This window comes from Pelobates fuscus, chromosome 2 (genome assembly GCF_036172605.1).
Source record: "Pelobates fuscus isolate aPelFus1 chromosome 2, aPelFus1.pri, whole genome shotgun sequence".
Classification (NCBI taxonomy): Eukaryota; Metazoa; Chordata; class Amphibia; order Anura; family Pelobatidae; genus Pelobates; species Pelobates fuscus.
The window spans coordinates 434,915,995-434,943,876 of record NC_086318.1 but is presented as its reverse complement, the minus strand read 5'-3'; the positions used below and the strand labels follow the sequence as shown (position 1 = coordinate 434,943,876).

At 41.8% G+C, this 27,882-nt stretch overlaps 1 protein-coding gene across 1 annotated transcript in view; it reads left to right on the top strand.

The window, feature by feature from the left end:
* Positions 1 to 27,882, top strand: part of BABAM2 (BRISC and BRCA1 A complex member 2) — a 259,581-nt gene that overhangs the window by 68,622 nt on the left and 163,077 nt on the right. The window contains exon 7 of the mRNA XM_063444100.1: positions 16,132 to 16,241. Coding sequence (XP_063300170.1) covers positions 16,132 to 16,241 — 110 coding nt within the window. The remainder of the gene's footprint in view (positions 1 to 16,131; positions 16,242 to 27,882) is intronic.

The following is a 27,882-nucleotide window of genomic DNA, read 5'->3' as shown; positions in this document are numbered from 1 at the left end:
AGCCCCAATATATAGTAAAAACCAAAGAAAAACAAGTTAACTGCGCTCTCTCCTTTATCCCTATGTATTTTTAAACAAATGGAGGTCTTTTAGTTACCTCCAATGGCCATGAGAGGATGAGCCCACCTGCCAACATCAAGGCAGACCCCCCTAGGTGGGTCCTAACTCTAACCTTGCTTCCTTGAGCCTCTGGCAAAAAAATCTCTAATGAGACAGAAAGGGGTATTTTTTATATACACCCCTATATAAAAAATACCCCTTTCTGTCTCATTAGAGATTTTTTGCCAGAGGCTCAAGGAAGCAAGGTGAATGGTTAGACCCACCTAGGGGGGTCTGCCTTGATGTTGGCAGGTGGGCTCATCCTCTCATGGCCATTGAAGGTAACTAAAAGACCTCCATTTGTTTAAAAATACATAGGGATAAAGGAGAGAGCGCAGGTAACTTGTTTTTCTTTGGTTTTTACTATATATTGGGGCTGATGTGTACTGTAGTCATTGCAGCCGCCCAGTAGTGATGGGAGTGAGCGCAGGACTTTTCTTTCTGCATGTATTATCAGCCTTGCAATCCTGAATACATTTCCATTTCAATGTTAAGAAACCCACTGGGAAGCCCACCACAACCACAGACAGGAAACCTGTACTCCTTTAAAAAGTTAGTGTGATAAAAAGAAATCTCATCCTTCTCAATGCTTGTGTTTCTCAACACTGGCAATATTTCTAGTTTTCTGTGTATGGAGTTTTTATTTTTAATATGGCTTCATTGGTTTACTGTTTTGTTTATGTTTCCATGATCACACATGTATGACCACTTCAGTAATTTGCACATACAGTGTGTGGCGGACCACCTGGCACCTCAACCGGGTGCCTCTGCCAATCGCAGCATCCTAGTACCTCTGAGTACTCCTAAGCACTCCACCAGACACCATCAGCATCACTTCCAGGGTTACAGCTTGCTTGGGGTCTCCACCCACCCTGGACCCAAGACCAGGATCCAGCTTCCAGTGGGTAGACCTCTCCTAAGCCAGAGAGCAGAGCAGGGTGCTCTTACAAGAGCAAGTGATTATAACCAGGGGAGTATCGTGATATAGCAATCCCCAGAGCACAGATACAGCTGTCCTCATTGGAATTTGACTGACCGCACATGAGGCTCCTGCCCAAAAGAGTTTCATGAAATCAGGATGTGCGCTCGGTCTCTTTCGGGAGTTTACAGTACAACAATATATACGAAAGAAACTGTTCGTATGTGAACGCCGCTCTTCTTAAGTGAATCCAGCCGAACGTCCAAAGAAATTGAAGTCCCAGCGATGTTTGCGCCGTCGATTGTCGAATTATAGTTCCATGCACTCGATGACCAAACCCCACTGTATGTTTTCGCAGCTAAAGATGGCCGCCGCCACGTGTGCGGCTATATGAACGGCAGCCACCCAGCTAACCACTTAGAATGTTGCAGGTAACAAGGTGATGAAGGTTAATAAGCAGCACACAGACTGTTCTGGGTGGTTGGTCCGTTCGGCAGTTCATTCGGTACACGAACAGCATTAATCTGTTCGGTAAGCCCCATTTATCGAACCATATAAGTCCAAAAGGCACGAACAGTGCCTTTAACCAAGGTTTATCACAGGGACCATAGTCCTGGGGAAGGAGGCTGGCAAGCAGGCTCCTCCAAAAGCCTGTGGCGAGGTTCTGTTGGCCACACAGAGTTTAACCCCTGTGCTTCTGCAGAACTATCATTGGGGTTTCAATAGCCAGCCCATGTCAAGAGTTTCCCGTCCCCGCGTCCCCCATTCCCTCCCCTCAAAGCAATCTCCCTGACATCCCTCCCCATCAAATGAGTCAGCCATTGGCATTGGAATGGACGAATAGTTTAAGAGAATCTTTTTCTTTTTTGGGGTGGACGCAACCAAAAACAATGTTTGGGGGGTTGGGGCTGGACCGCCATGCTGACCGGTCACACGCAGGAGAGGTTCCTGCAGGGAATGTCTTTTTAAAGTGAACTAAGTGGCTTTTCCTGAGCCGGGAACATAAGACAGACTCTGCAGGAGGATGACGGTGATGTAACAGACTCCGAGATTGTGAGTTTTTTGAGCAATAAAGCTTCGGGGCCTGAGGCCTACTCGGGAGAGGAGCTGGGCGGATGGCCGCTGCCCTGCTCTTATCTTTTCCAGCAGCGGCACTCACACACTCCAGCTGGTCCCGTTCCCCTCCTTTAGACCGGCGGGGGTTATCCCGGTCCTCAGGGGAGGGATCCGACATTAAGAGGATGAATAGGTAAAGCTTAACTGAACCCGGATTCGCGCACCCCGATCACAACATGGCTGCCAAACACAGCTCCCTGAGACCACCTACACATTCTTGCCTGCAGGCTGACACATCAAGGAAGGCGCTGGAGGGCTCTCGCTCACGATGCTGGGCCATGCTACTAAGGCCCCGACACTCAGTGGAGGGCTGTCTGCTGCTCCCATCTCCACACCTGGTGGGTCCAATCCCTGTGGCTGATTACCTATGCTTTGAATCCTGAGAGGACAAACCTCACATCACTGCCCAACATCCAGGGGAACTCTGATGTCAACTCACAGGAGTGCCGGATCTGAGGGCACATGATGTGTGCTGGCGTTGGGGCCCCGGACTGGCGGAGCGGGAAAAGCAGGGACTTTACCATCAGATGAACGGGTGTAGCTTGAGGGTCCACTATGTTAAGAGAGCCTATATACATGCCTAAGTTAGCTGCCTTGTCACCAATAGACCTGGGAATGTCTGATGTTTTAACATGTGGGGCTCCAGTGGTCTCTATTAGTTTATTTATTTTTTATTTTACCTACCTTCTTGCTACCCGTGCATAGGCTAAGCATCTATTTCAAAATACCTGCTTTTGTTACAACACAGTGTGTCTTTATCAGCTATAATATAGTTTTTTATTATTTTTCTTTTACAAAAATGTGCAAAATTCTGTGCCATGACTCGATAAACTATGTTTAGTCCCGAAACGTTTGCTCTTGCGGCATCGCAAGCCTTCATGTACTTAATCGCACAACAGAAATAAAGAATTAAAAAAACTAAAAAACAGTGTTTTGTTGAAACATGGAATAACCATTTAAAACACGGGGACAAAAATACATTGTAACCTGGAAACATTAACAGTTTCTATGTAATATCTGCTTATATGTAAATTGTAATATAATGTCAGTAATGGCATGCTGTGCCCCTTTATCTGGGTGTTTATGTATATTTGTAGGGATTTTATCCAATGCCGAGTTTTTTGATTTCTTTTCTAAAGTGAGAATTGTGAATTCAAACTGCTTTTCAAATTTAGGGTCAAATTCGCACTGAATTAAATGTACAGCTTTTCCAATTTAGCTATTTTTGCCAGAATTTTACAATTTCCTGCTCATTTTTTTACAATCCCTAATTAAATGAATAAATCACTACTACTATATTAGAATTGCTCAGACCCACAATGCTTCTCTTCTTGGCGTTAAAGACTTAACCATTTCAGGCTGGCTTAGTGAACTCCAGCTGATCGGTGTTTGAAACTATTGTTATACTATGTGTTTGGCATTGATGCAGCTAATCTGGAACTTATCAATAAGCTTTGTTTTTTCTCTCTGGTCCTTACAACCATCTGTGGATGTTTGCCTCAAGGAGTTAAGCAGACACTTCACTGCCCAAATACAAACAAAAATAAAATAAATAAAAACTCACCATCTAGTCGATATACCACCAATGAAAACATACATGCATTTAATTATGCCTTCTTCATTGTGGGTATATTTGTAAAATATAAGATCTCTTTTCTGCAGCCTTTACAACTTATCCCTTTCTAACCCCGCCCTGACTATCTGTGGCTATCCAATCACAAACTTCCCAATGCAGCTCAATGACAAATCTTTGCAAGCCCTCCCCTTCTGACTCCGCCCAGACTTTTTGTGGCAGCCCAATCACAGACTTCCCGATGCAGCTCACTGAGAAATCTTTGCAAGGCAGGTGCTCTGGGTAGTTGCTGCCTCTTTAGTTTATCTTCACTAAGCTAAACAACCAGGAAGTAACATGATCTGTTGTCTGATTGACAGCCTGGTGGGTGTAACAAGGTTAATTTGTAAAAGTGCCAATTTCTATTGAAATCTGCACTTATTGTAAAATTAATGCTTTAGATGTTTGGAGTATTCCTTTAAAGGGGCCGCACCCTGAGTTGGATCTAATATAACCTGCCAAGCTACAGTTCCCAGTTCTGCACACTCTGCAATGTCTCTGTTTGTTTTCCATTGTGGAACAACCTATTATAAGTATCTGGACGTGCAGAAAAACCTCTCCTTGTGGAACAATGACAATCTGATAAAAGTCATGGGTAATTCAGTAAGATTACAGCTACCCAGGAAGAGCTGAAGAAATGCTCAAAGTTTCCACTGGAAACATATACTGGAGTTCTATTGAGATAATTCAACTTCTTCCTGCCCTCGGTAAAGGTGTCATCTAATATAGACTTTGATTTAATATTTTTGGATACACTTTTAAAATGTAAAAAAAATGTTGTATAAAAAGAATGTATCAATATATCAATTTTTTTTTAAATATTTCTAAAATAATAAATAATTTGAAAAAGCCTTTCCAAAAATATAAAATTGAAACCTAAATCAGAAAGCACTTCAACCGATCACAATGGTCATTGAACTTTCTATAGCACTTTTAAGCTTATATAATAGTCAGGTCTTTAGGTGCACAGTAGATGTTTCCAGGAGTCCTCCTTTCATTTTTAAAATTTTTGGCTGTAAAAAGCTAACGGGTGCATTCCTACTACCAACACGCTAAGCGTTCCATAGTACTACTCTCATTAATCGAAAATGGAAGCACTGCATTTGGGTGGAAGGTGAAGAAAGTGTGAGTTAAGAGTGCAAAACCAATTATTATTATTTTAAGTTATTACCTTAACCTACACAGTGCACCTAACGTGTGCGAGAGCCTGGAGTAGGGGAGGGCTGGCAGCCTTAGTCCTGGGAGGCAAATCCAATCAAGTGGCCCATTGCACCAGGAGGAGAGTAAAAACACCTTTCCTATGTGATTGAAAGTGGGACAGTCACCGAAACAGACAGGCACACACACACTTGCTGATTTGGCACACACTAACAAACACACACTCACTGACAGACACTGTTACGGGCATACTGGCTCACACAGAGAGACATACTGACACACAGAGACATGCTTACACACACACACAGACATACTGGCACACACACAGACAGACATACGTGTGCAAGAGCCTGAAGTGTCCCTTAAATAAAATAAACCCACCCAGTATAACTAACTGTACTCTAACCTACACAGTGCATCTAACGTGTGTGGGAGCCTGGAGTGTCCCTTTAATATCATAAACCCACCCAGTATATCTAACTGTTACCTACTCAGTGTCCCATAAAGACCAGATTGTTATGTTGACATAGCCCATCTTTAGTCTTTAAATGGTAGGGGTGGTTAAATTATGTCTAGCAAATCATCATGGAAGTTGTAGTTCATCCACAGGTAGAGATCAGCCTATTGGCTGTAACTGAGCCAGGCATCCAGTTCAGATGGCTGGTGGTAGCCATTGTAACTGCACAGAACAGCTGTCCATGTGCAAGTGGCCAGCAGCTGTCAGATTTACATTTCTTCCAGCAGCTTCCAGTTACTGATGATGGGATCGGGTCATGTATCGTCCACCATTCTTTCTGCTCAATGCATTATAGTTCATGTCAGGGGCAGCCTCCTGGTGGGACTAATTCTAAAAGTTCACAGACATTTTTCTCTGATTCTCTCATCTCACTTCTTAAACAGATTCTAACCTTTGGGACAATATTGAAGTTGACAGAGTGCTTCAGATGTTGTTACTAAATGTGAAACTAAAACTTAAAATTTTAAGGAATATTATGCTTCTGTATTTAAAAAGCAATGAACACTGGGAAGGAGCCTGGCAGCCGCATTGACCGGTTGCACACTCTGAGAGCTCTGTGCAATCTGGCTCCTAACTAAGAGCTAAACGCGAATCTGTGATTCGAATCATACCTCTCTAGACACCAACAGTATCGGGAAACATCCATAGCTCTCAAAAAAGTTGTGTTTCTAACAGAGATTGGCGGCTTACCCTGGAGTAGACTGTGCAGCCTAAAAGGGGCCTACTAGCAGTACGCAAGAGGGAGGCGACCGATCCCTCAGCCTGCTATCAAGCACTTACCTGGGTGGACTATTCTGTACTCTCTCATCCCCTCCCCCCAAGCCATTGGGGGGTTATCCCGGCAACTTTCAGCGGTGTCTCCCTGGTGCAGCTCCTGCTATTACACACTTGGGACTGCCAGCCTGCCTTGACCAAGATGGCGGACGCCTAGTGTGACCCAGCGCCTCGATTTCTGCAACTGACTCTGCTGGAGAAGCTGGATGCCCTGTTCGCAACCTTCTGGTCCACACTAGCTCCTCACCGGCACAAGCCTACTGGAGCCCAGCCATTGCCAACCTTGCTGCATACAACATGGCAGCCTGCGACTCCTTGGCGACGCTCTGGCGCAGTACGGCCACCAAGAAAGGTGATTGTTAGGGTACAATTATATATATCGGCTAACTCATGTTATCTTCTCTTTTAAGCGCAGCACGGGTACACTAACCTGCTGCAACTATTGAGGATACCAAGTTTCTACTGTCGGTCAAACAGGCTCTTATATTATTTCATTGTCTGTAAGCTTGTTTTATGTTTTAAATCAGTCTAAATGCCATGCCCGAGAATTCTGTGTAACATACGAGATTAGACATGTACCTAACTTGTCATCTCTACTACACCCTTACTATCAACAACTGAACATCACTCTGTGACAAACTACATTTACTTTTGTTTATTAACTTTGTTTTAAAAAATGTGCAATGTTCTTGATGCCACACCAATGTACTCATATGTGTAAATCTAAATCGGTGCAAATCTGCTTGTTTACCATATGCACAATTAAAATAAAGAATTAAAAAAAAAAAAAAAGTAATGAACATAGCACAGTTTTGGTGGAGAAAATAGCTTCGTATACTTATTTACCAGCGTTTGAGTAGTTAACATCACATTTTGTTACTTGCAAGCATTAAATTCTGGGAAAAGTGAGAATTTATTGGAAATCCTCCATCTGTACCACACATGAAACAAATAATATAGAAAATGTGAATGTGACAAGACACATAATGGTTACTTTTTATATGATTTTTATAAAACATTCTGTTATCTCAAATATGAATTTCCCTTTAATGCGACAATCTGACATTAACCCTTTCACAGACAGGGAAAAGCATTGATCGTGTTGTTATTGTTATACCATCAGTTCTCCCCCCACGATTTCATGTTTCTTTGTTCCCAGCAGAGCATGGGTTTAAAGTATGATGTAGGAATGTATTGTGCATTCCAAAGACCCACAGCCGGCCACAGTAAGGAGATCCATTTCATACCGTGGGATATGCATGCGTAATAACAGATTTTGATGACGCCTTTGTTGTCTTCAGTGAGTGTTTACATGGTGGGAAGATTACATTTCCCTCTGGGCTCAGGTTGTTCATGCCTAGTTTAACTCTTTGTGAAGAAAACGTCTGTGGCGCACAGAACCTTGCTACGGGCTCCAGGAGGTGCCTGCTTGCCAGCCCCCTGCCTCAAGACTATAGGCCATGCGAAAAGGCTCATAAAAGACTTTGTTCGTGCCCTTTCTCTATTCTGTTCGAGACCCGAACAGGCGCATGAACCATGGACCACCCGGGAGCTTGTTAAGCCTAATTGACAGTTTGTAACACGTTCCACCGCAGTGTTCTAATTGTTCGTCTGGCTGTTCGCATGAACTACCACGAGGTGGCGGCCATCTTGTTCGCATAAACGCAGGCAACGGTGTTTGGTCATCGAGTTCATGAAACTAAAATCGGACACAGAAACTCCTGAACACCGCTGGACTTCCAGCATCGCCTGCATTCGGTTCTACACCACTTAGAAGGGCACTGTTGGTGGAAACATTCCCACGAACCAGGTGAACAAGCTCCAGGGTAAGACTATTGACTATATTCGGTAGTTTGTTCATTTTTAAACTACCGAACTAGACTGACCGCTAGCCATGATTTCATGGAACTGTTTTGGGCATAGAACCATGCGCAGGGTTGGTCAATAAAGTGACTTACATGAAAAATCCGAAGCCTAGAACCGATCTGGGTGATTTTTGGATATGTTGGTCTCCCAGATTGGGGCTATCAGGGGATATAACTTTTGTGGGGTTTTCATGGGTTTTGTGGGTACTTTTAGGGAGTCTGAAAATGTGTGTTTTTCTGTACCTGGAGATAATTGAGTTAGTACAGTTCCTGACTCAATCATCTCTCAGGCACAGAGAAGGAGTTTGTAACTTGTATAAATTCTGTGACTGTGCTTCCAATAAACAGACTACTTCCCAGCATTAAGCCTTGACTCATGTGTGGGGGGAATTGCTATATTGCTCTGCGGCGGCTAAGAGGGTGCTACGGTTGTTATGGTGTCTGGTGCGGTGCTTATAGTACTCAGTGATACTAGGAAGCGTGATTGGCGGAGGTACCCAGTCGGGGTGACAGGCGGTCTGCCACAACGTCTTCAGGCACATAAAGCGTTAAACAATGCTCGTCATTGAGCCTTTTGGGTGGGGTATAAATGTCCTGTTAAAGTCCTGTAATGACGGGAAGTAATCTTTAGTACAGAGAAACATAGAATGTGATGGCAGATAAGAACCATTCGGCCCATCTAGTCTGCCCAATTTCTAAATACTTTCATTAGTCCCTGGCCTTATCTTATAGCTAGGATAGCCTTATGCCTATCCCACGCATGCTTAAACTCCTTTACTGTGTTAACCTCAACCACTTCAGCTGGAAGGCTATTCCATGCATCCACTACCCTCTCAGTAAAGTAATACTTCCTGATATTTTGAAACCTTTGCCCCTGTAATTTATGTCCTCTTGCTGTGGTAGCCTTTCTTCTTTTAACCCCTTAAGGACGGCTGGCGTTCTATGTCGTCCTTAAGGAACCGGCTCTAAACAACGGAGGGCGGCATAGAACGTCCTTTGTACTTACCTGGTCGCCGGCGATCCCACACCGGCGATCGCGGTATGGGGACTTACCAGGGAGCCCAGGGAGTCCCCCTCTGTCCTCTTCGGCCCCCCTGGGGGAGGACCTTACGATCACATGGACGGCATAGTCCATGTCAGTGCCAGCAGGGGGAGCACCTGGGCTCCCAGGTAATATCAAAATACACATACAATGATATTGATTAAATATATATATCATTTTCATTATATATATATATATATATATATTTATATATAATATAAAAAAAATGTAAATACGTTAAAAAATAAATAAATATATATGTGTAAATTCGTTCTAACTGTATATTAAAATTTATATATATATATTGATATCAAAATACATGTAGAACGAAATAATATATATATCTATATACATACGTATATATCTATATACATAAGTATATATGTATATATCACTATAAATATACCTATATATAAATAAAAATAATTTTAAAAAGTATATATATATATATATACACACACACACACACACATATATATAATAATTCTACCTATATATTTATGTAATTAAATTTCGTAATTAGGTCATTTTATTAATTGCAATTAGCGGGACCTGCCTGACAACCCAGGCCAAAAGTCCAGGGAATTTAATTTGCTAGCACTATATTTAACCCTGTAACTTTCCAAGACACCATAAAACCTGTACATGGAGGGTACTGTTTTACTCGGAAGACTTCGCTGAACACAAATATTAGTGTTTCAAAACAGTACAATGTGTTACGATGACAATATTGCTAGTGAGAGTTACATTTTTTGCATTTTTCATACACAAATGGCACTTACATGGACGATATAATTGTTGTGATATGTTTTACTGTTTTGAAACACTAATATTCGTGTTCATCAAAGTCTCCCGAGTATAACAATACCCCTCATGTACAGGTTTTATAGGGTTTTCAAAAGTTAGAGTCAAATAAAAGGCTTGCGTTTCAGTTTTTTCACATTGAAATTCGCCAGGTTGGTTATGTTGCCTTTGAAACCGTACGGTAGCCCAGGAATGAAAATTACCCCCATTAAGGCATACCATTTGCAAGAGTAGACAACTCAAGGTATTGCAAATGGGTTATGTATTTTTAGTAGCCACTGAGTCACAAACACTGGCCAAAATTGGTGTTCAAATTAGGTGTTTGCATTTTTCACACACAAACAAATATTAACACTAACTTTGGCCAGTATTTGTGACCAAATGGCTACTAAAAAAAAGTCTGGACATACCCCATTTGCAATACCTTGGGTTGTCTACTTTTGTAAATGGTATGCCATCATGGGGTAATTCTCATTCCTGGGCTACCATACGGTCTCAAAGGCAACGTAACCAACCTGGCGAATTTCAATGTGAGAAAATTGAAAAATGTAACATGCTATATTTGACCCTGTAACTTCCCAAAACACCATATAACCTGTACATAGGGGGTACTGTTTTACACGTACGGTAGCCCAGGAATGAAAATTACCCCCATTATGGCATACCATTTGCAAGAGTAGACAACTCAAGGTATTGCAAATGGGTTATGTATTTTTAGTAGCCACTGAGTCACAAACACTGGCCAAAATTGGTGTTCAAATTAGGTGTTTGCATTTTTCACACACAAACAAATATTAACACTAACTTTGGCCAGTATTTGTGACCAAATGGCTACTAAAAAAAAGTCTGGACATACCCCATTTGCAATACCTTGGGTTGTTACCTTGGGTTGTCTACTTTTGCAAATGGTATGCCATCATGGGGTAATTCTCATTCCTGGGCTACCATACGGTCTCAAAGGCAACGTAACCAACCTGGCGAATTTCAATGTGAGAAAATTGAAAAATGTAACATGCTGTAACTTCCCAAAACACCATATAACCTGTACATAGGGGGTACTGTTTTACACGTGATGCATCGCTTAATACAAATATGTGTATTTTATTGCAGTAAAAGCAAACTGTATTATGACATTCACAGTTAGAATGTCATGTAGAACTAAACATTTTTAAAAAAATCTAATTTCCCCCCCATTTTTTATAATATTTTATTCATATTAAATAGTTTCATACCTAAATATTTGATGTTAAATGAAAGCTCTGTTAACCCTGAATAAAATTATGTATAATAGGTGTGGGTGCACATAATATGAAAGAGGCGAATTACGCCTGAACAGACATATAGCGCAAATTCAAGTTTTTGTTTACGTTTTGTTTTGATCACAACGTGTACATTTGGCTCAATCCTTAAGGGGTTAAATATAGTCTCCTCCTTTACTGTGTTGATTTTATTTATGTATTTAAATGTTTCTATCATATCCCGCCTGTCTAGTCTTTCCTCCAAGCTATGGAGGAAAGACTAGACAGGGGGGATATGATCCTTTAACCTTTCCTGGTAAGTTTTATCCTGCAATCCATGAACCAGTTTAGTAGCCCTACTCTGAACTCTCTCTAAAGTATCAATATCCTTCTGGAGATATGGTCTCCAGTAATGCGTACCATACTACAAGTGAGGTCTAACCAGTGGTCTGTACAATGGCATGAGCACTTCCCTCTTTCTACTGCTAATACCTCTCTCTATATAACCAAGCATTCTGCTAGCATTTCCAGCTGCTCTATTACATTGTCTGCCTACCTTTAAGTCATCAGAAATAATCACCCCTAAATCCCTTTCCTCGGATATTGAGGTTAGGAATCAAATATTCTGTACTCTGCCCTTAGGTTTTTACGTCCAAGGTGCATTATCTCGCACTTATCCACATTACATGTCAATTGCCACAACTCTGACCAAATTGATCTATTATTATAGTTACCCAATCAAAAAAAAAACACTAAGATTTTGCGGAGTTCCACAGTGATTTCTTGAATTTTTTGTTTTTCCTGTCAAGCCTAATGCAATTTTCTGTTGCTTTCAGTAGTGCAGATAATCCAATTTCTCCTGGACTCCATTTAAACTGCTCCAGTCTGATAATGACTCCTTTAAGCATATTCTAATTTTAGAAAAGTCTGTTTGTTTTTTTTGTGTGGTGTGACTCAGTCACTGTTCTTATATTAAACCACACTGACTGTTGATCACTGGATCCTAAACATTCACCTACAGTAATATCTGATACCAAATCTCCATTTGTTAACACTAAATCTAGTATGGCCTCCTTACGGGTTGGCTCCTCAACGACTTGTTTTAGAGACAATCCCAGTAGGGAGTTTAGAATATGTGTGCTCCTGGCACAAGCAGCTATTTTGGTTTTCCAATTCACATCAGGAAGATTAAAGTCACCGATGATGATAACTTCCCCTTCATTGCTATTTTAGCTATTTCCTCAACTAGTAGATTATCTAAGTATTCTATTTGTCCTGGGGGCCTATAAATAACACCTACACGAGTTACTGTGTGATTACCAAATTCTAACGTAACCCAAACGGATTCTATGCTTGCCTCACTAACTTTTATTAGGCTAGATGTTATGCTATCTTTCACATACAGGGCCACCCCTCCCCCTTTCTTGCCTTCCCTGGTTTTTCTATATAAAGAGTACCCTGGTATTGCTATGTCCCAGTCATTTGTCTTATTATACCATTTCTCAGTAATGGCCACTTAATCCATCTTTATTTGCTCCCTTATTGTGGGGCAGCATTTACAAGGAATGGTATATTTTAGACTAAAACATCTGAATTCAAAACATTCCAGCTCAGTTGTTGTAGGAAGATTTGTGATTCCCTTGTCAATTTTGATCAATTTGTTGCTTAGTGCTTCTGAGGAAAGGGATTTAGGGGTAATTATTTTAGATGACTTAAAGGTAAGCAGACAGTGTAATAGAGGCCCTCTAAACCCCTCTTGTTTAAAAGGTATTTGTACTGTGGTGTTGAGATTCCCTGAAAAGGTCTCTGTTTGTTAGTGTGTGAATACTTTTTTTTATTATTGTTTCTTTCTGTATACAATCAGGGAATTACTTGTGCCTGTGTGCATTAAGCTAGAAGTTGTATACTTAGATGTAATTTTAAGGGACATATTAGAAACCAAAACCACTACAGCTTAATGTAGTGGTCCTGGGGCAAAGAGCCTGCCATGCAGAGTTAGCAGTGTAAACCCTGCCCTTCTTGTCACTTGGGCAGCTACTAGAATGGATTCCTGGATGCAGTCCTACAAAAATGCAGGACTAACCTTTAGTGTCTCTGCGCTCTGCATGTAGATGCCAAACGCTCCCGCAGACATGAATTAAAGGGATTCTATAGTGCCAGGAATACAAAACTGTATTCCTGTCGATATAGCTCCCTTTTACTCCCCACCCCCTAACCCCCCTCCCTCCCCACCAATCCTCCCCTTGCCGCAGTGAATAAAGTGTTAAAAACCCTTCACTCACCGGATCCTAGCACCTGATGTCCCCTGGCGCTGGTTCGCGGCCCCACCTCCTCCGAGGTCTCGACAAGCGCGCACTAGTCCCTCCCCATAGAGAAGCATTCCTATGGGGAAGTATTTGATTGGCTGATATAATCCGTAATGATCTCAGCCTGGGAGCAGCGGCAGCCACGGTGAAACTAGCACACCAGGTGAAATAGGGTAAATAAAAAGCTTTATTTTGCTAAAAGGGACTCTCCAGTGTCAGGAAAACAAACCCGTTTTCCTGGCACTGCAGGATCCTGCAGTGCTCCCTCCTTCTCACTCCCCATCCCATGTTGCTGAAAGGGGTAAAAACCCTTTTAGTGACTTACCTGAATCAAGCGCCAATGTCCCTCGGCGCTGGGTCAGGCTCATCCTACGCTCCTCCCCCATCGGCAATGGCTGTGCACATTAGACCTCCCCATAGGAAAGCATTATTCAATGTCTTTCTATGGGGATTCTGGCGATGCTGGAGATCCTCATGCATAATGTGAGGACGTCCAGCGTCATTTAAAACACTTATCGTGTTCTAAGAAGCTGGAAGTCCCTCTAGTGGGACTTATAAAATAGCAATTATTACACTTGCAGGGTTAATGGTGATGGGAGTTGGCACCCAGACCACTCCAATGGGCAGAAATGGTCTGGGTGTCTGGAGTGTCCCTTTAATTAAGGGGCTCCATAAATCTAAATAGTTAGTATAACACTCTAGCGTTAGGAACACATGTTCCTTTATTATTATTATTATTATTTATTATTATTATTATTAGTGCTATTTATAAAGCGCCAACAGATTCCGCAGCGCTGTACAATTAGTGGTGAAACGTACAATATACACAGACAAATACAAGAGGTAAGAGAGCCCTGCCCGTAAGCTGATATCTAGCCATTGGAGCTCTTTTATACAAAGTGCTTGGCTACTTTAAAGGCACACTCTGACTGAGAGACAGAAGCAATGCAAATATTTACTCATAAATGTTGCCACGATGTCTCCAGAATGCCTCGATGGCATTATCGTTTCACAATACAAGCTTTGCCGAAATGTATTACCCAACTTACTAAGCTATGGAATAACAGTGAAACCGCAATATGTTGAGACCCAAATCTCCCTGAATCAAACCGCACACGTATGAAAGGATCACTTGTTCCCAAATGCCAACTATTCAGTGATAATATCTGGTCTTTTACTCACGCATGCTGGCTGTGATATTCAATATTTCTAAGGTTATAAAAATAGCCAACGATAAAAATAAATTCAGTGTTTTATTGAATACATTCTGTGTAAAGTATTAATGTTGATGTTCCATTGGTTTTGGAATTACGTGCGAAGTAACAGTGCCTTTATTTCATGTATAGGATTAACTTGGTGCCTTGTCTCTTTGCTCCACTTTCCGTGTGCTATTCACATCCAAGTAAAGTCCTTAAAAAGAGCAGTTTATACATATCTATAACAACACATTAGGACAGACCTCCTGCAGAACTACAAATCCATTGATGCTTAAGGTTGTCCAATCAGCATAGGGGTCATGGTATAGTTCCATTTTGGAACCCTAGTGAATGTAATTCAAACTTCAATTTCCTGACCCTTGAGGAAAATCCAGCTAACGTTACTTGGGAATATTTTGTCAGGGGACTATATCTTGATTGCCATAATGAATTTAGGAAGAGAGAGTACAAGTCTTTTGCAAACCTAGAAAAAACCTCATAGATAATAAGTTTAGAAGAATCAATTCCCTATAGCAGTAAGGTATTGCTTTGATGATGATGTTTGTAGGCTCCATTCATATAATGCTAAACAAAGGTCCAAACCCCAAGGGGTAAAGATTACAACTCCATACAGGTTGTACAATAATTGTATACGGACTTATATAGACATTTAAAGTAAAACATGTAAGACACATGTAAAGCTGAAGATATACATTTTGCTCCTATGTGGCATTACAAAGGGAACTTGACATTTAAATCTCAAATTGCTACCACATATAACTACAGTCTAGATCTCCATGATAGACACAGCAACCTCAATCTTACAACTGTCATTGTCCCAATAAACTGCTACATGTCAGTATTTACTGGTACCTACATTTTCTACGTGTCTGTATGTAGACAGTATTTACTGGTACCTACATTTTCTACGTGTCTGTATGTAGACAGTATTTACTGGTACCTACATTTTCTACGTGTCTGTATGTAGACAGTATTTACTGGTACCTACATTTTCTATGTGTCGGTATGTAGACATTATTTACCTACATTTTCTCTGTGTCTGTATGTAGACAGTATTTACCGGTACCTACATTTTCTATGTGTCGGTATGTAGACATTACTTACCTACATTTTCTCTGTGTCTGTATGTAGACAGTATTTACTGGTACCTACATTTTCTATGTGTTGGTATGTAGACATTATTTACCTACATTTTCTCTGTGTCTGTATGTAGACAGTATTTACCGGTACCTACATTTTCTACATGTCGGTATGTAGACATTATTTACCTACATTTTCTACGTGTCTGTATGTAGACATTAATTACCTACATTTTCTACGTGTCGGTATGTAGACATTATTTACCTACATTTTCGATGTGTCAGTATGTAGAGGTTATAAACTAGTGTATGAAAGTTCTGTGTACATTATCTAGAATGTTGTAATATTCTACCTGACCTTATCTAATGTCCTCTCTGCCTATAGGATGTTAATGAAGACCCAGGAGAAGACGTGGCCCTCCTTTCTGTCAGTTTTGAGGATGCAGAAGCCACTCAGGTTTTTCCAAAGCTGTATTTATCTCCTCGAATCGAACAGTAAGTATGATACTGTAATTATTAAATTGGTCATTTGAATGGCTCTCGATTCATTATAGTGTTTTATGGATCTAAAATAAATCTTTTTTTCCTTGTATTACCATTTTGGTTCATAAAACTGCGTGTCGCAGAAGAACACAATATTAAACACAGAATTCTGAGACCATTGTAAAAATGTGATTTCCTGGATTTACTGTTCCAAATGGGGACTTTTCAGACACAGCATGCACAAGTTATTTGGGGTACTGTGACTGCAGTGCTGGCCTGTCTATCCCCAATGATCACATACAGGGGGTGATCACATACAGGGTGAGGTTTGCAATGGGGAGTAATTTTTAGATGGACACCTGGGTGCCAGGTCCCTCAGGTTTTAACCCTTTAGATGAAAACATAGCAGTTTCTGAGAACTGCTATGTTTACATTTGGGGTTAATCCAGCCTCTGGTGGCTGTCTTCCTGACGGGAGCTGACGTCGGACAGGGAGGATAGGTCACCAGCGCCGAGGGAGCCCTTTAACCCCTTCAGCGCCATGGGAGGGGGGAACCTGAGGGTGGGGGCACCCTCGGGGCACTATAGTGTCAGGAAAACCGCTTTGTTTTCCTGACACCATAGTGATCCTTTAACCTCTACACTTCACTAACCCTAACTTCAACCCTAACAAACTACCACGATTACTAAAATAACTTGGAATATAAAAGATGTGTAACAGTGCCGCGCGTACCACATTATTTTACCATAATACACATTAACCATTATATTTATATAGAAACATTTTTTCCTGAGGAGTGTGTCATTCACCCCACTGCCTTTTAGGATCCTCAATGCTATTTGACAGCTGCATCTTATTGTAAGACAAGCTGTAAAATCTTAATAATCAACCTCTCGGCAGCTTTATATGTCTGTTAATTAACAGTATAGTTATTATCAGTGACATGCTTGGTTTATTATAGCTGTTATGCTGGGCTGGCCAGTGACACCTATAAATTAGCTACCATGAGCAGGTTATTAGAATGGATGCATATACTGTGTATACTCGGTTATCCAGATTCTGCTGGACTAGAATTCCCTTCATTCCTAATGGGTTGAGAACTACAAATATTGCAGCCCATGAATGTGTCATATTTGTGGAGATTTGGAACATTCTAACAATTGTACATTTGATATTCATTCTAATTTTAGGAATAAAAAAAACAAAAACATATCGCATTAACACTGTACAGGGCCTGGGTTACAAAATCCCGTGTTAATGTGACAATCCTGACTTGAGGTTAGTTCTGAAATAGGTCAAAGCATTGAACCCACATCATAACATCTTAATAAATCCTGACCTCGTAAAACAGAAAAATAGAAACCAGATCTCACTCAGTGACCCTGTTTTACGTATTCTCTAGGAAAAGATTTCTGTTATCTTCACTCACTGGTTAGTATTCAGGGAAATGATCTGTGCGTGAATGCCAGGCGGATCTTGTTTCACAATAAAACCTGCTCCCATCACTTCACCCGGGAGGATAATTGACTAAACTCTAACTCATTCTCACAGCTGATCAGAGCGCCTTGCTGCAAGTCATTGTGAAAGAGCACATACAGGATACAAAATGACATTCGGTGGATCTTGGGAAATGCAGTTATTTAAATAAACAGACAACCGCTTTCCCCCTTCTAACAAAAACAATGATGCAAATAGCTATTAATAAATAAGGTAACAGTTCTTGTAAAGTTTCTGTGTTAACCAAGGTTGCCAGATCCTCCATGAGTTTGCAAATACATATCACTTATTCATGCTGATGGGCAGAGTATGAAAAGTGCTTCTACTGCTGCATCAGGGGAATCTGCTAATCTGTTATGAAAAGATCCCAAATGAGCTGCTTTCAATAATTCAATTATTTCTGTGCTGCAGCATGGGGCAACACTTTTCATGTTCTGCCAATCAGCCTGAAGATGTGTGATGTGTCCAAGAAAACACAGTGGGACTGGCTGCGAGAGTGTCACAGAAACAAAAAGAAAAATGTCCAACCGGGCACTCATATTGAGTTGATAAAGTGCTTCTTTATTCCAGGAGGGAAAAATAATCTCCCATCTTTCAATTCTAATCTCCTATCTGCTTTCATAGTTAACAAAAAGCGTATCCGGAATGTGGCAGAGCGTGGTGCCTTATATAAGCACAGGGATGCTGAGCGATGCCAGGAAATCTAAATATTTCTAATGATTCTGGTTTTTAGATTGCGAAGAAATATGACAGATGGCAGATGCCAAGTAAAACTGGTGCTTGTCACTAAGCTGCCAAAACAAAACCGGTATCATGGAAAATAACATGAGCTGGCGGTGCTGTGAATGTAGTAATAAATCTTCTCACTGAGATTTAGGATATGGCCCTTACAGGGCATCTCATAACGGATACTTCCGAACATCGCAAGGGATCTAAAGCCATGCGTTTTACGTGTGCAATTAAAAGAGGGTAAGGATTAAGTTGTGGATACATGGAATTGCATTCTAGCAGAGAAGGTAGAGACTAATACTGTGGAATAAAAGCAAGGAATCAAAGTTGTGCTTTCAGGTAGGAAAAGGGCAGACTAGACGCCAAGTGACATTCATCTCCCATTAAAATCTGATCTGTGTAATGAGAAACCGAATCCTGGGGCTACAGGAACAGACCTGGCATCTAAAGGGTTACTTTGTCACTGTCTGATTCCTGCGTCTGACTGCAGCGTGATCACCCTGATTACATCATACATTGTGTAACTTGCGAGCTCAGGAAGGGCACATCTGGATGTGATAGTAGAAGAAACCTTCTATTTATTTATCAGCGGAGCGTAAAATACTTCTCCTACCTGGTGTTAATGAGTCAGTGGTTTTTCAGAACAGTTTTTATACAGAATTTAAAAAAAACTAATTATTGCTACGGGGCACTTTGGACAATCTAGTTATTCCTTGCCATATTTCCCACCAGTTATAAACCATGCTAAAAAAAAAAAGACATGAATGATGTGCCAATTCATTAGGCACCCCTCCAGCACCTTAAAGGTCAAATAGGTTATTTGCACACTGTTTTTATGATGTTCAGATTAAAGATTAACTTTTTCTTTCTCTTTTTTAAAGTGTTTTACAATTAAATATATGTAGCTGAATGCCCCAGAGGCGAAAGCTCTCTATTATAATGCTTCCAAGGGGAGAAAGGCGGCTGTCCCATCCAAATAGTAAACTGGGTGGAGAGGGTATGCAAAATGGGCACAGCCACCTAGGGAACAAAACTTTCCCTCTGATGCAAAAAGAATGACTTGATCAGGAGGTAAGGTAATCAACAAGCCCTGCCCATGCAGACCAGACTCGTTTCCTAATCCTGAAAATGGAAACTCGGTGACTCCTCAATGCACATCTCAGTTATTGAGATTCCCCTTTCTATGTTACGGGTGCATCCATAGAGTATCAGCTCCTACAAACATTGTGTTCAGTGGTGTGAATTTTGACACCATAATTAAACAACACAGAACTGCCTTAAAGGACCACTATAGGCACCCAGACCACTTCAGCTTAATAAAGTGGTCTGGGTGTCAGGTCTATCTAGAATTAACCCTTTCTGCTGTAAACATAGCGGTTTCAGAGAAACTGCTATGTTTACCTATGGGTTAATCCAGCCTCTAGTGGCTGTCTCATCGACAGCCGCTAGAGGCACTTCCGCACTTCTCACTGTGATTTTCAAATTGAGAATGCTTTCCTATGGACTGGCTGAATTCGCGCGCGGCTCTTGCTGCGCATGCGGATTCAGCCGATGACTGGAAAGGAGGCGGAGAGTCCCCACCGCCAAAGGAGCCCGGCGGTGGAGAAAAGGTAAGTGTTTAACCCCCTTCCCTCCCCCTTCAGCCCAGCGGGAGTGGGACTCTGAGGTTGGGGGGGACCTAGAGACCCTATAGTGCCAGGAAAACGAGTATGTTTTCCTGGCACTATAGTGGTCCTTTAAAGCATGTATATTAGTATTATAGGATAGCTCAGTTAGTTAATATGTTTACTGTATCGATCTGAAGATCACAGGTTCCATCCTTGCTGTTTCCGAGGTCTGTGAAATTAGTGCGTTAGGTGAATCATTATGTAACTTACTGCAAAGAACTTTCCTACCCCTCAAATGGGGCAAAATGTGCACAAGATCAATATTATTATTTTATATCCTTTTAAATTCCCCCTGGGGTTCACCCCAGCTCAAACCTGTAACGCAGTATTGAAGGTAATGCTTTCCTCTCCATAGCACAATGTGACATACTATCTATAGGACGATTTGCTACAATGATATTTAATGCAAATACCTGAACTGAAACGAGTATTTTCATTGTTAGTTCCATATGCCCAAGTTACCCCTCATTTGGTGAACGTGATCTACAGCCTTGGAAAACAGCATTTCATTTAAAAGAGCGGAACAATATATCTTTATATCTTTAGGTATACAAACCTGTATTACTGATGGTATAGTGACTCTGTCTTGTTTAGTGCCCGTTTAGTGCTTTGCTCACGTCTTTCCAGCACCAAGACTTCCTCGGTGCTACTCAACGCTCTACCTCCCATGAAGTCCTCCTGCAGTCATGGTCTCCTACATTGTTGATGCAAGTGAATTCAGTGCTTTCCTGTGAACTTCTGTGTCATGTGACCGAGTTTCACTTGGTCTGTGCTGTAGAAAATGACAGCCTCTAGAACAGTTTCCCCCCCAAAAAATGCTATATTTCACATTGCTTAGTAAAAGTAACAGGAGCCCTTCATTGACTTCACACCAACATCACCACTTCTCAGAAATTACAATATTAGAAAAAAAATACTGTGCATCGTTTGCAAAACTTTGAGAAGTGCCCCTTGGGCACAGAAATATGTGAAATCATGTTTCCACAGCTATCCCAGAGTTCCCAGCTTGACATGCAAACGAGCACAGACAGGTATCGTGTTCCAGACTTCATTTTGAATTTCAGCATTTAGTAATGGGCGCTGTTTTAACCACAGCTTTTGATAAACCAAAACATGGGTTCCAAAAACACATTGCACTGTGGCAAGTTTAGTATTTTGTTTGGTATCATTTTAAAAATCACCTGATAGTTATGTGGCTCTCCATTTTCTTTTAAAATTCTTTAAACTGTTTAGCAAATTACACCTCAATCCAGTTCAGTCCAGGCACAGCCAGGGCACACAATGCAAATGAAGTGAAACAGAAACATTGTTTAATTTCTCCTCTTCTCCATGCGGACTCCCAGGTGGAAGGTAAAAAGCTGATAACACTGACTGGCAGGGAGCTAAGATGGCATCGCCCAGTTGCAAGATAAAGGTTTCTACAAATAGTTTTATTTTTCAAATCTTGCAAATACAGATTTATAAAATATAGGAGATACTGTTTAAAGAATCCAATTTCATTGCTTTTGTATCTCTTTCTGCTAGCCTTTGTCTTGGTGATGGCATGGAGGGTTACATTGTAACAGGGCAGTGAGAATTCTGTGTTTATTAATGTATGCTTTCCTGTTTGCAGAGCTATCCTCCCTCACATTGTATGCTGAGCCTGCACACTATTTACTTGTCCTGGAATGAACTGTACTCAGGCTTTCATTTGTTTAAGTTCGTCTTTTATTCTTTGCAGTACTTGTGCTATACTTCACTCAGCCAAATACTACAATATGTACAAACGTAAAACCAGGCAAACATTCCTAACAGGTTCATAGTTGACTAGTGGCCATTTTCTACTTAAATATACTTTTCAACACTTATGATTGTATCAAACCAGCACATTGCACCATTTGTAATTGAAGTGTATGTTGAACAATCTCATCTTAATGGGCCACAAATTGTTGTTTTTTTTTATCTCCTTTTCCTTATCTGTTCATTTAGTTGAATGTTTCTTTACTTCTCTTTAATTCCTTAATCTCCTTATCGTATCCCAATGACCTGTGTACCCCAACACGTCCTCTATTTACGTGATATTCATTCTGAAGGACGCGGAGAGCTGTAATGTGTCGTTTGGTATGCCTTTCTCACATATTCTCATACTATGAAATATCCGTTCATACTGGGACATGTGCGACTTTGGATGCCCGGTACATGCTAATGTTCCCTATGATGTACACACCAAGGTGCCATCGACGGAGAAGGCAGAGTCTGACCTACAACTTGAGAGGTCTTCTAGCCAGGGAGTGACAGTACCACATGGCCTAAAAGGCACTTGCATCATGACATCGCAGGTAATGATGTTATGTAATCACAAAAGTAGTGCTAATATATATAGCCCGGTCTTCCTGAGCCTTTTAGTTGACTGAGCATTATGGGAAATGTATTCTACAAGCACCTGTAAGGTTAACATTGGCTAGCACTGCCTGGGGTTATCTATGTCCCTATCGGCTGTCCCATTTACCTTTACTTTTTTTGCGGGGGAGGGCAGGGGGGGATCTTTTATCAGAGGCTTTTAGAGTGAAGCAGTCGTGTTAGCACCAGAATGATTTTAATTTAGCACTATTCTGAATAATCCAACAAAAATCCAACTTTTAGAGGGAAATGGCACGAAAGGAGGTCACCGTTCCCCGCTACCCTCCTGGCACTTTCTCTAAGTGTGGCTGAGTTCTCTCCCCGCCTTGGAAAAGATACTTCTGTAAAGTCATATGACCGAAGTTTAAGCATACTGAATCCTCTTGGCACCAAGCATCTGTGCTTTGCACATTTTATTTGCAGATCAAAGATAAACCACAAGAGATGCATTTTTTCCATGTATCCCGAAGAACATAAATAGAGATAATTCAGGGAGACTGATTGCAGTCGCTGGGAAGGAAAAAGAAGAATCTGGCAGGGTTCGGCCGGTCTTGAGTCGGTCTTTTACGGGATTTAGGGAGATAATTGTATAATAAATATTGTCATGCTTGAGGGATATTTGTTAGGAATAAATATACAGACGTTTGTTCGCATTGGACCATCTGGCCGGAGAAGACTTGTGTTTCTGCTTTATCGAGACGGCCCCGTCATATAGGCCTTCAGGGCCTGGGACGTGCCTTCCTCCCAGTCTGGGATGGGTTCCAGAAATGCTTTTTATGTCTCTAAATATCAAAAACTACACTCAGCAGTTTCTTTTTTCCCCCCGTGTTGTACAAGCTGAGAAACACTAAACACCACACCTTAAAATATTTTCGCTTACATTTTATCTAAGCTTCCCAAAAAAAAAAAAAAAAAGAGAGATTCTTGTACTTCATTATAGTCTGGATTAACTCATTGGGTTCTTGAAGGAAGTTCTTGTTTTACTGCAAATTAATGAATTATGATGCAGTCCCTGTCTGATCACAGGAGAGAGAAATCTGTTGTCTAAAAAGGGTCTACTGCAAGTTTTGTAGCCCACCTCTCTCAGAGCAGTGATCCAGCCAGACCACTAGTAGGACCCGCAATGTTTTGTTTTTACTGATTTGCCTTTTATTCTTGGATAGACTGTATCACTTGTATGTACAAACAGAACTAGCACTTAACACAAGTGCTAAGCGTTACTGCACTATGATAAATAGTTCTTTCATTTGTATCAGTCATTTGAGAATTGAAGTAGAATAAGGATTGAATTTAGCAGCAATTACTCACAAGTATATCCGTTTGTAAGTATTAAGTAAGTAGGGGCAATCCAGAGAGGCACCAACCAATTTTGAATGGGTATATAGAAAATGCATAAAACATTTTTTTTTTTCAGTGTATGCGTAGTTGTGCAAATTGTATTTGTTTCATAAATATGTCCAGTCACTCATTGTGCTGCTTTACTCATGGTAATACTTGTATAAAACTACTCGAATTTGTCTTCCTGCAAATTTGAGATCAAACGTGAACCGGAATGTGAGCACGGCTTATGAGACAAAGTATTATTAAGAAATCACAAAAGAGCAGCATTGTTTTAGAGCTAAATTTGCAGAAAGCAGACTAAGGTGCTTGTGTTGGGCTCAGTCTGTTCTCTTTTGTTGTGCGTAAAACGAGTTAATTTGTAACTTCTGGAAGAGCTGCCTGGTTCATAACCTCCTTTCAGAGAACGAGAATATTTTTGTAGTGTTTAGTTGCTGGGAAATCCCAGCAAAAAAAACCTCAGACAAAGGTCTCTGTGTACATAACCGGAGTCTGCTGGGATAAAAGCTGTCATTTACTGGAAGGACCCATCTCTGGGATGGACGATATGCAGACCGCCTGGCTTTGTGTTTCTGCCTTTGTTGTGTTTCTTCAGTATGATCTAGGCCCCTCTGGCAGTAAAGGTGTGTGTTTGGTGTTTGGTAGAGGGGAGACCGTCTGCTGCTAGTGCCCCTTCCATTCTTCCAGACCTAGAAATTATATTAACACTTAGAATGCCAGAAGATCTCTAGCTGTCAAAGGGCATCTACAATTAAACAATTACTTTTTGCATGTTGTAGCATACAGCATGATACATGTTATAATGGTCATAGTCTGTTGTTTTGGTTAATTGCCCTCCCTTCAATGTGCTGCTACGTTCCATAAGTATTTTACAGACAGAAGTTGGTCTGTCTAACTGTTTGGATTCTTTGGATCAGCCAGATACACAATGCTTGTAGGAGGAGATCTGATCATAGAGAGGCTGGAGGGGCACTGGCACTTGTTTACTGATCATAGAGAGGCTGGAGGGGCTCTGAACCTCGCTCACTGATCAGAAGGAGGCTGGATGGACACTGACCCGCGCTCACTGGCCAGAGTTAGGCTGACGGTACATTGACCCTCGCTAATTGACCAGAGAGATGCTGGATGGACACTGACCCTTGCTCACTGACCAGAGAGAGGCTGAAGGTGCACTGACCCTCGCTAATTCACTAGAGAGAGGCTGGTTGGACACTGACCCTTGCTCACTGACCATAATGCGGATGGAGGGACACTGACTCTCGCTTACTGACCATAAATAGGATGGAGGGACTCTGACCAGAGAGAGGCTGGGTGGACATTGACCCTTGCTCACTGACGATAAAGAGGCTGGAGGGACACTGACCCTTGCTCACTGACGATAAAGAGGCTGGAGGGACACTGACCGTTGCTCACTGACCAGAGAGAGCCTGGAGGGACACTGACCCTCGCTCACTGACCAGAGAGAGGCTGGAGGGACACTGACCCTTGCTCACTGACCAGAGAGAGACTGGAGGGACACTGACCTTCGCTCACTAACCAGAGAGAGGCTGGAGGCACAGTGACCCTCGCTCACTGACCAGAGAGAGGCTGGAGGCACACTGACCCTCGCTCATTGACGAGAGAGAGGCTGGAGAGACACTAAACGTCGCTCACTGACCAGAGAGAGGCTGGAGGTGCACTGACCATAGAGAGGCTGTATGGACACTGAGCCTCGCTCACTGACCATAGAGAGGCTGGAGGGACACTGACTCTCGCTCACTGACCATAAATAGGATGGAGGGACTCTGACCCTCGCTCACTGACCATAAAGAGGCTGGAGGGGCACTGACTGACCCTTGCTCACTGACCAGAGAGAGTCTGGAGGGACACTGACCAGAGAGAGGCTGGGTGGACATTGACCCTTGCTCACTGACGATAAAGAGACTGGAGGGACACTGACCCTTGCTCACTGACCAGAGAGAGACTTTAGGGACACTGACCCTCACTCACTGACCAGAGAGAGGCTGGGTGGACATTGACCCTTGCTCACTGATGATAAAGAGACTGGAGGGACACTGACCCTTGCTCACTGACCAGAGAGAGACTTTAGGGACACTGACCCTCACTCACTGACCAGAGAGAGGCTGGAGGTGCACTGACCATAGAGAGGCTGTAGGGACACTGAGCCTCGCTCACTGACCATAGAGAGGCTGGACGAGCACTGGCAATTGTTCACAGACTTGAAGGATACTGACCTTTGCGAGAGGTTGGAAGGATACTGACCTTTGCTCACTGACAGTAGACAGGCCGAAAGAGTACTGGCCCTCGCTCACTGACCATAGAGATGCTGTAGGTAAAATACAATATCTTTAACACTAAAGGACTATTTAAAGGGAAACTCCAGTGCCAGAAAAACTCAGTTTTTCTGGCACTGGAGGGTCCCTCTCCCTCCCACCCCCCAATCCCCGGTTACTGAAGGGGTGAAAACCCCTTTCAGTGACTTACCTGGGACAGCGGCGATGTCCCTCGCCGCTGTCTCCGCCTCCGCGACGCTCCTCCTGGTGATTACGTCGGCCGGTGGGCGAGACTAATCTCGCTCACCGGCCGAGGAGACCTAATGCGCATGCGCGGAAATGCCGCGCATGCGCATTACGTCTCCTCATAGGAAAGCATTGAAATGATTTTTCAATGCTTTCCTATGGGGAGACGTAATGCGCAGGCACACAGCGTGAGGACGTCCAGCGACGCTCTAGCACAGGAAACCTGTGCTAGAAACTAGGAAGTGACCTCTAGTGGCTGTCTAGTAGACAGCCACTAGAGGTGGAGTTAACCCTGCAATGTAATTATTGCAGTTTATGAAAAACTGCAATAATTACACTTGCAGGGTTAAGGGTAGTGGGAGTTGGCACCCAGACCACTCCAATGAGCAGAAGTGGTCTGGGTGCCTACAGTGTCCCTTTAATAAATTGTCAATTGTGAGAAATTGCATGAGAATTGCAAATGTAAGCCAAAATAATCAAACAAGTGAACAAAACCTAACATAGCATTGTTTAAATTATGTATATTACCTGAGGGCAACCTTGTCATTCAAACATTTTTATATGGCAGGTACCCATAAATAAAATCTAAAACATCAGACATTTATTCAAGGTCACTTGTGAAAGCACATATATGGAAACCTGCTGACAGGATTTGGCAGAATATAAGACTAATATAGCGTGATACGCATTTCCTCTCTCCTCAGAATCATAGGGGATCTTTCAGAATTCGCGGTTCCCACTTTGTTCAGGTTTGCAAATAACTAAAGTTATTATATCCAATAAATGTCCCGTTTCCAGGTTCAGAGCTCTTTAGCCCAGGCAGTACAGGTGTCCGCTGGTCATGTCCTCCCAATAATAACAAAACTAAAGTGTATTCTTTACTCCTTATGCTCAAATAAAAGCATATGCTGTGGAATCATCTTACCTCTCCTGTCCATACAGGTTCATGGGCGCCACCATTTTGAATAATTAATGTTGGCATGTTGCCACAGTTATTGGCATTCTGTTTGGTTTTCTCTACAGACTTGCCAGCTCAAGGTGATGAGTCCACATGTATTATCTCTGTATGAATCAAATGTACGATGATCCTTTTGTTTTTTAGAGAAGTTACAGTGTCCGTAGGATTTTATTAAAATAAATATGCATAAAAAAAACTGATCCTTATTTATGTAATAGATGATACATAGGTGTTTTACCAGGAAAAATATGTTGACATTTCTTGTCATCGTTTTCTGGAAAGCGACAATAAATAAATAAAATAACCCAGTTACGTGGCTATGTATACAAAACATATAAACCCCCCCACAAAATAAACATTGGCTATTGTTAGAGTAATGTTATGGCTGTAATTATGTGTAGGAGAGTCTTTCCATATTCTCTGGAGAATAACCCATCTCCTTTTTAGAATGTTGATGGAAAGTAATGAACTTATGGTGGACTCAAAATTACAAGGGGTGCAGGTACTTGGAGTGAGCATTATAGAGGCAACTTGGGCAAGGAAGTAGGATGTCCCCATTGTTTACA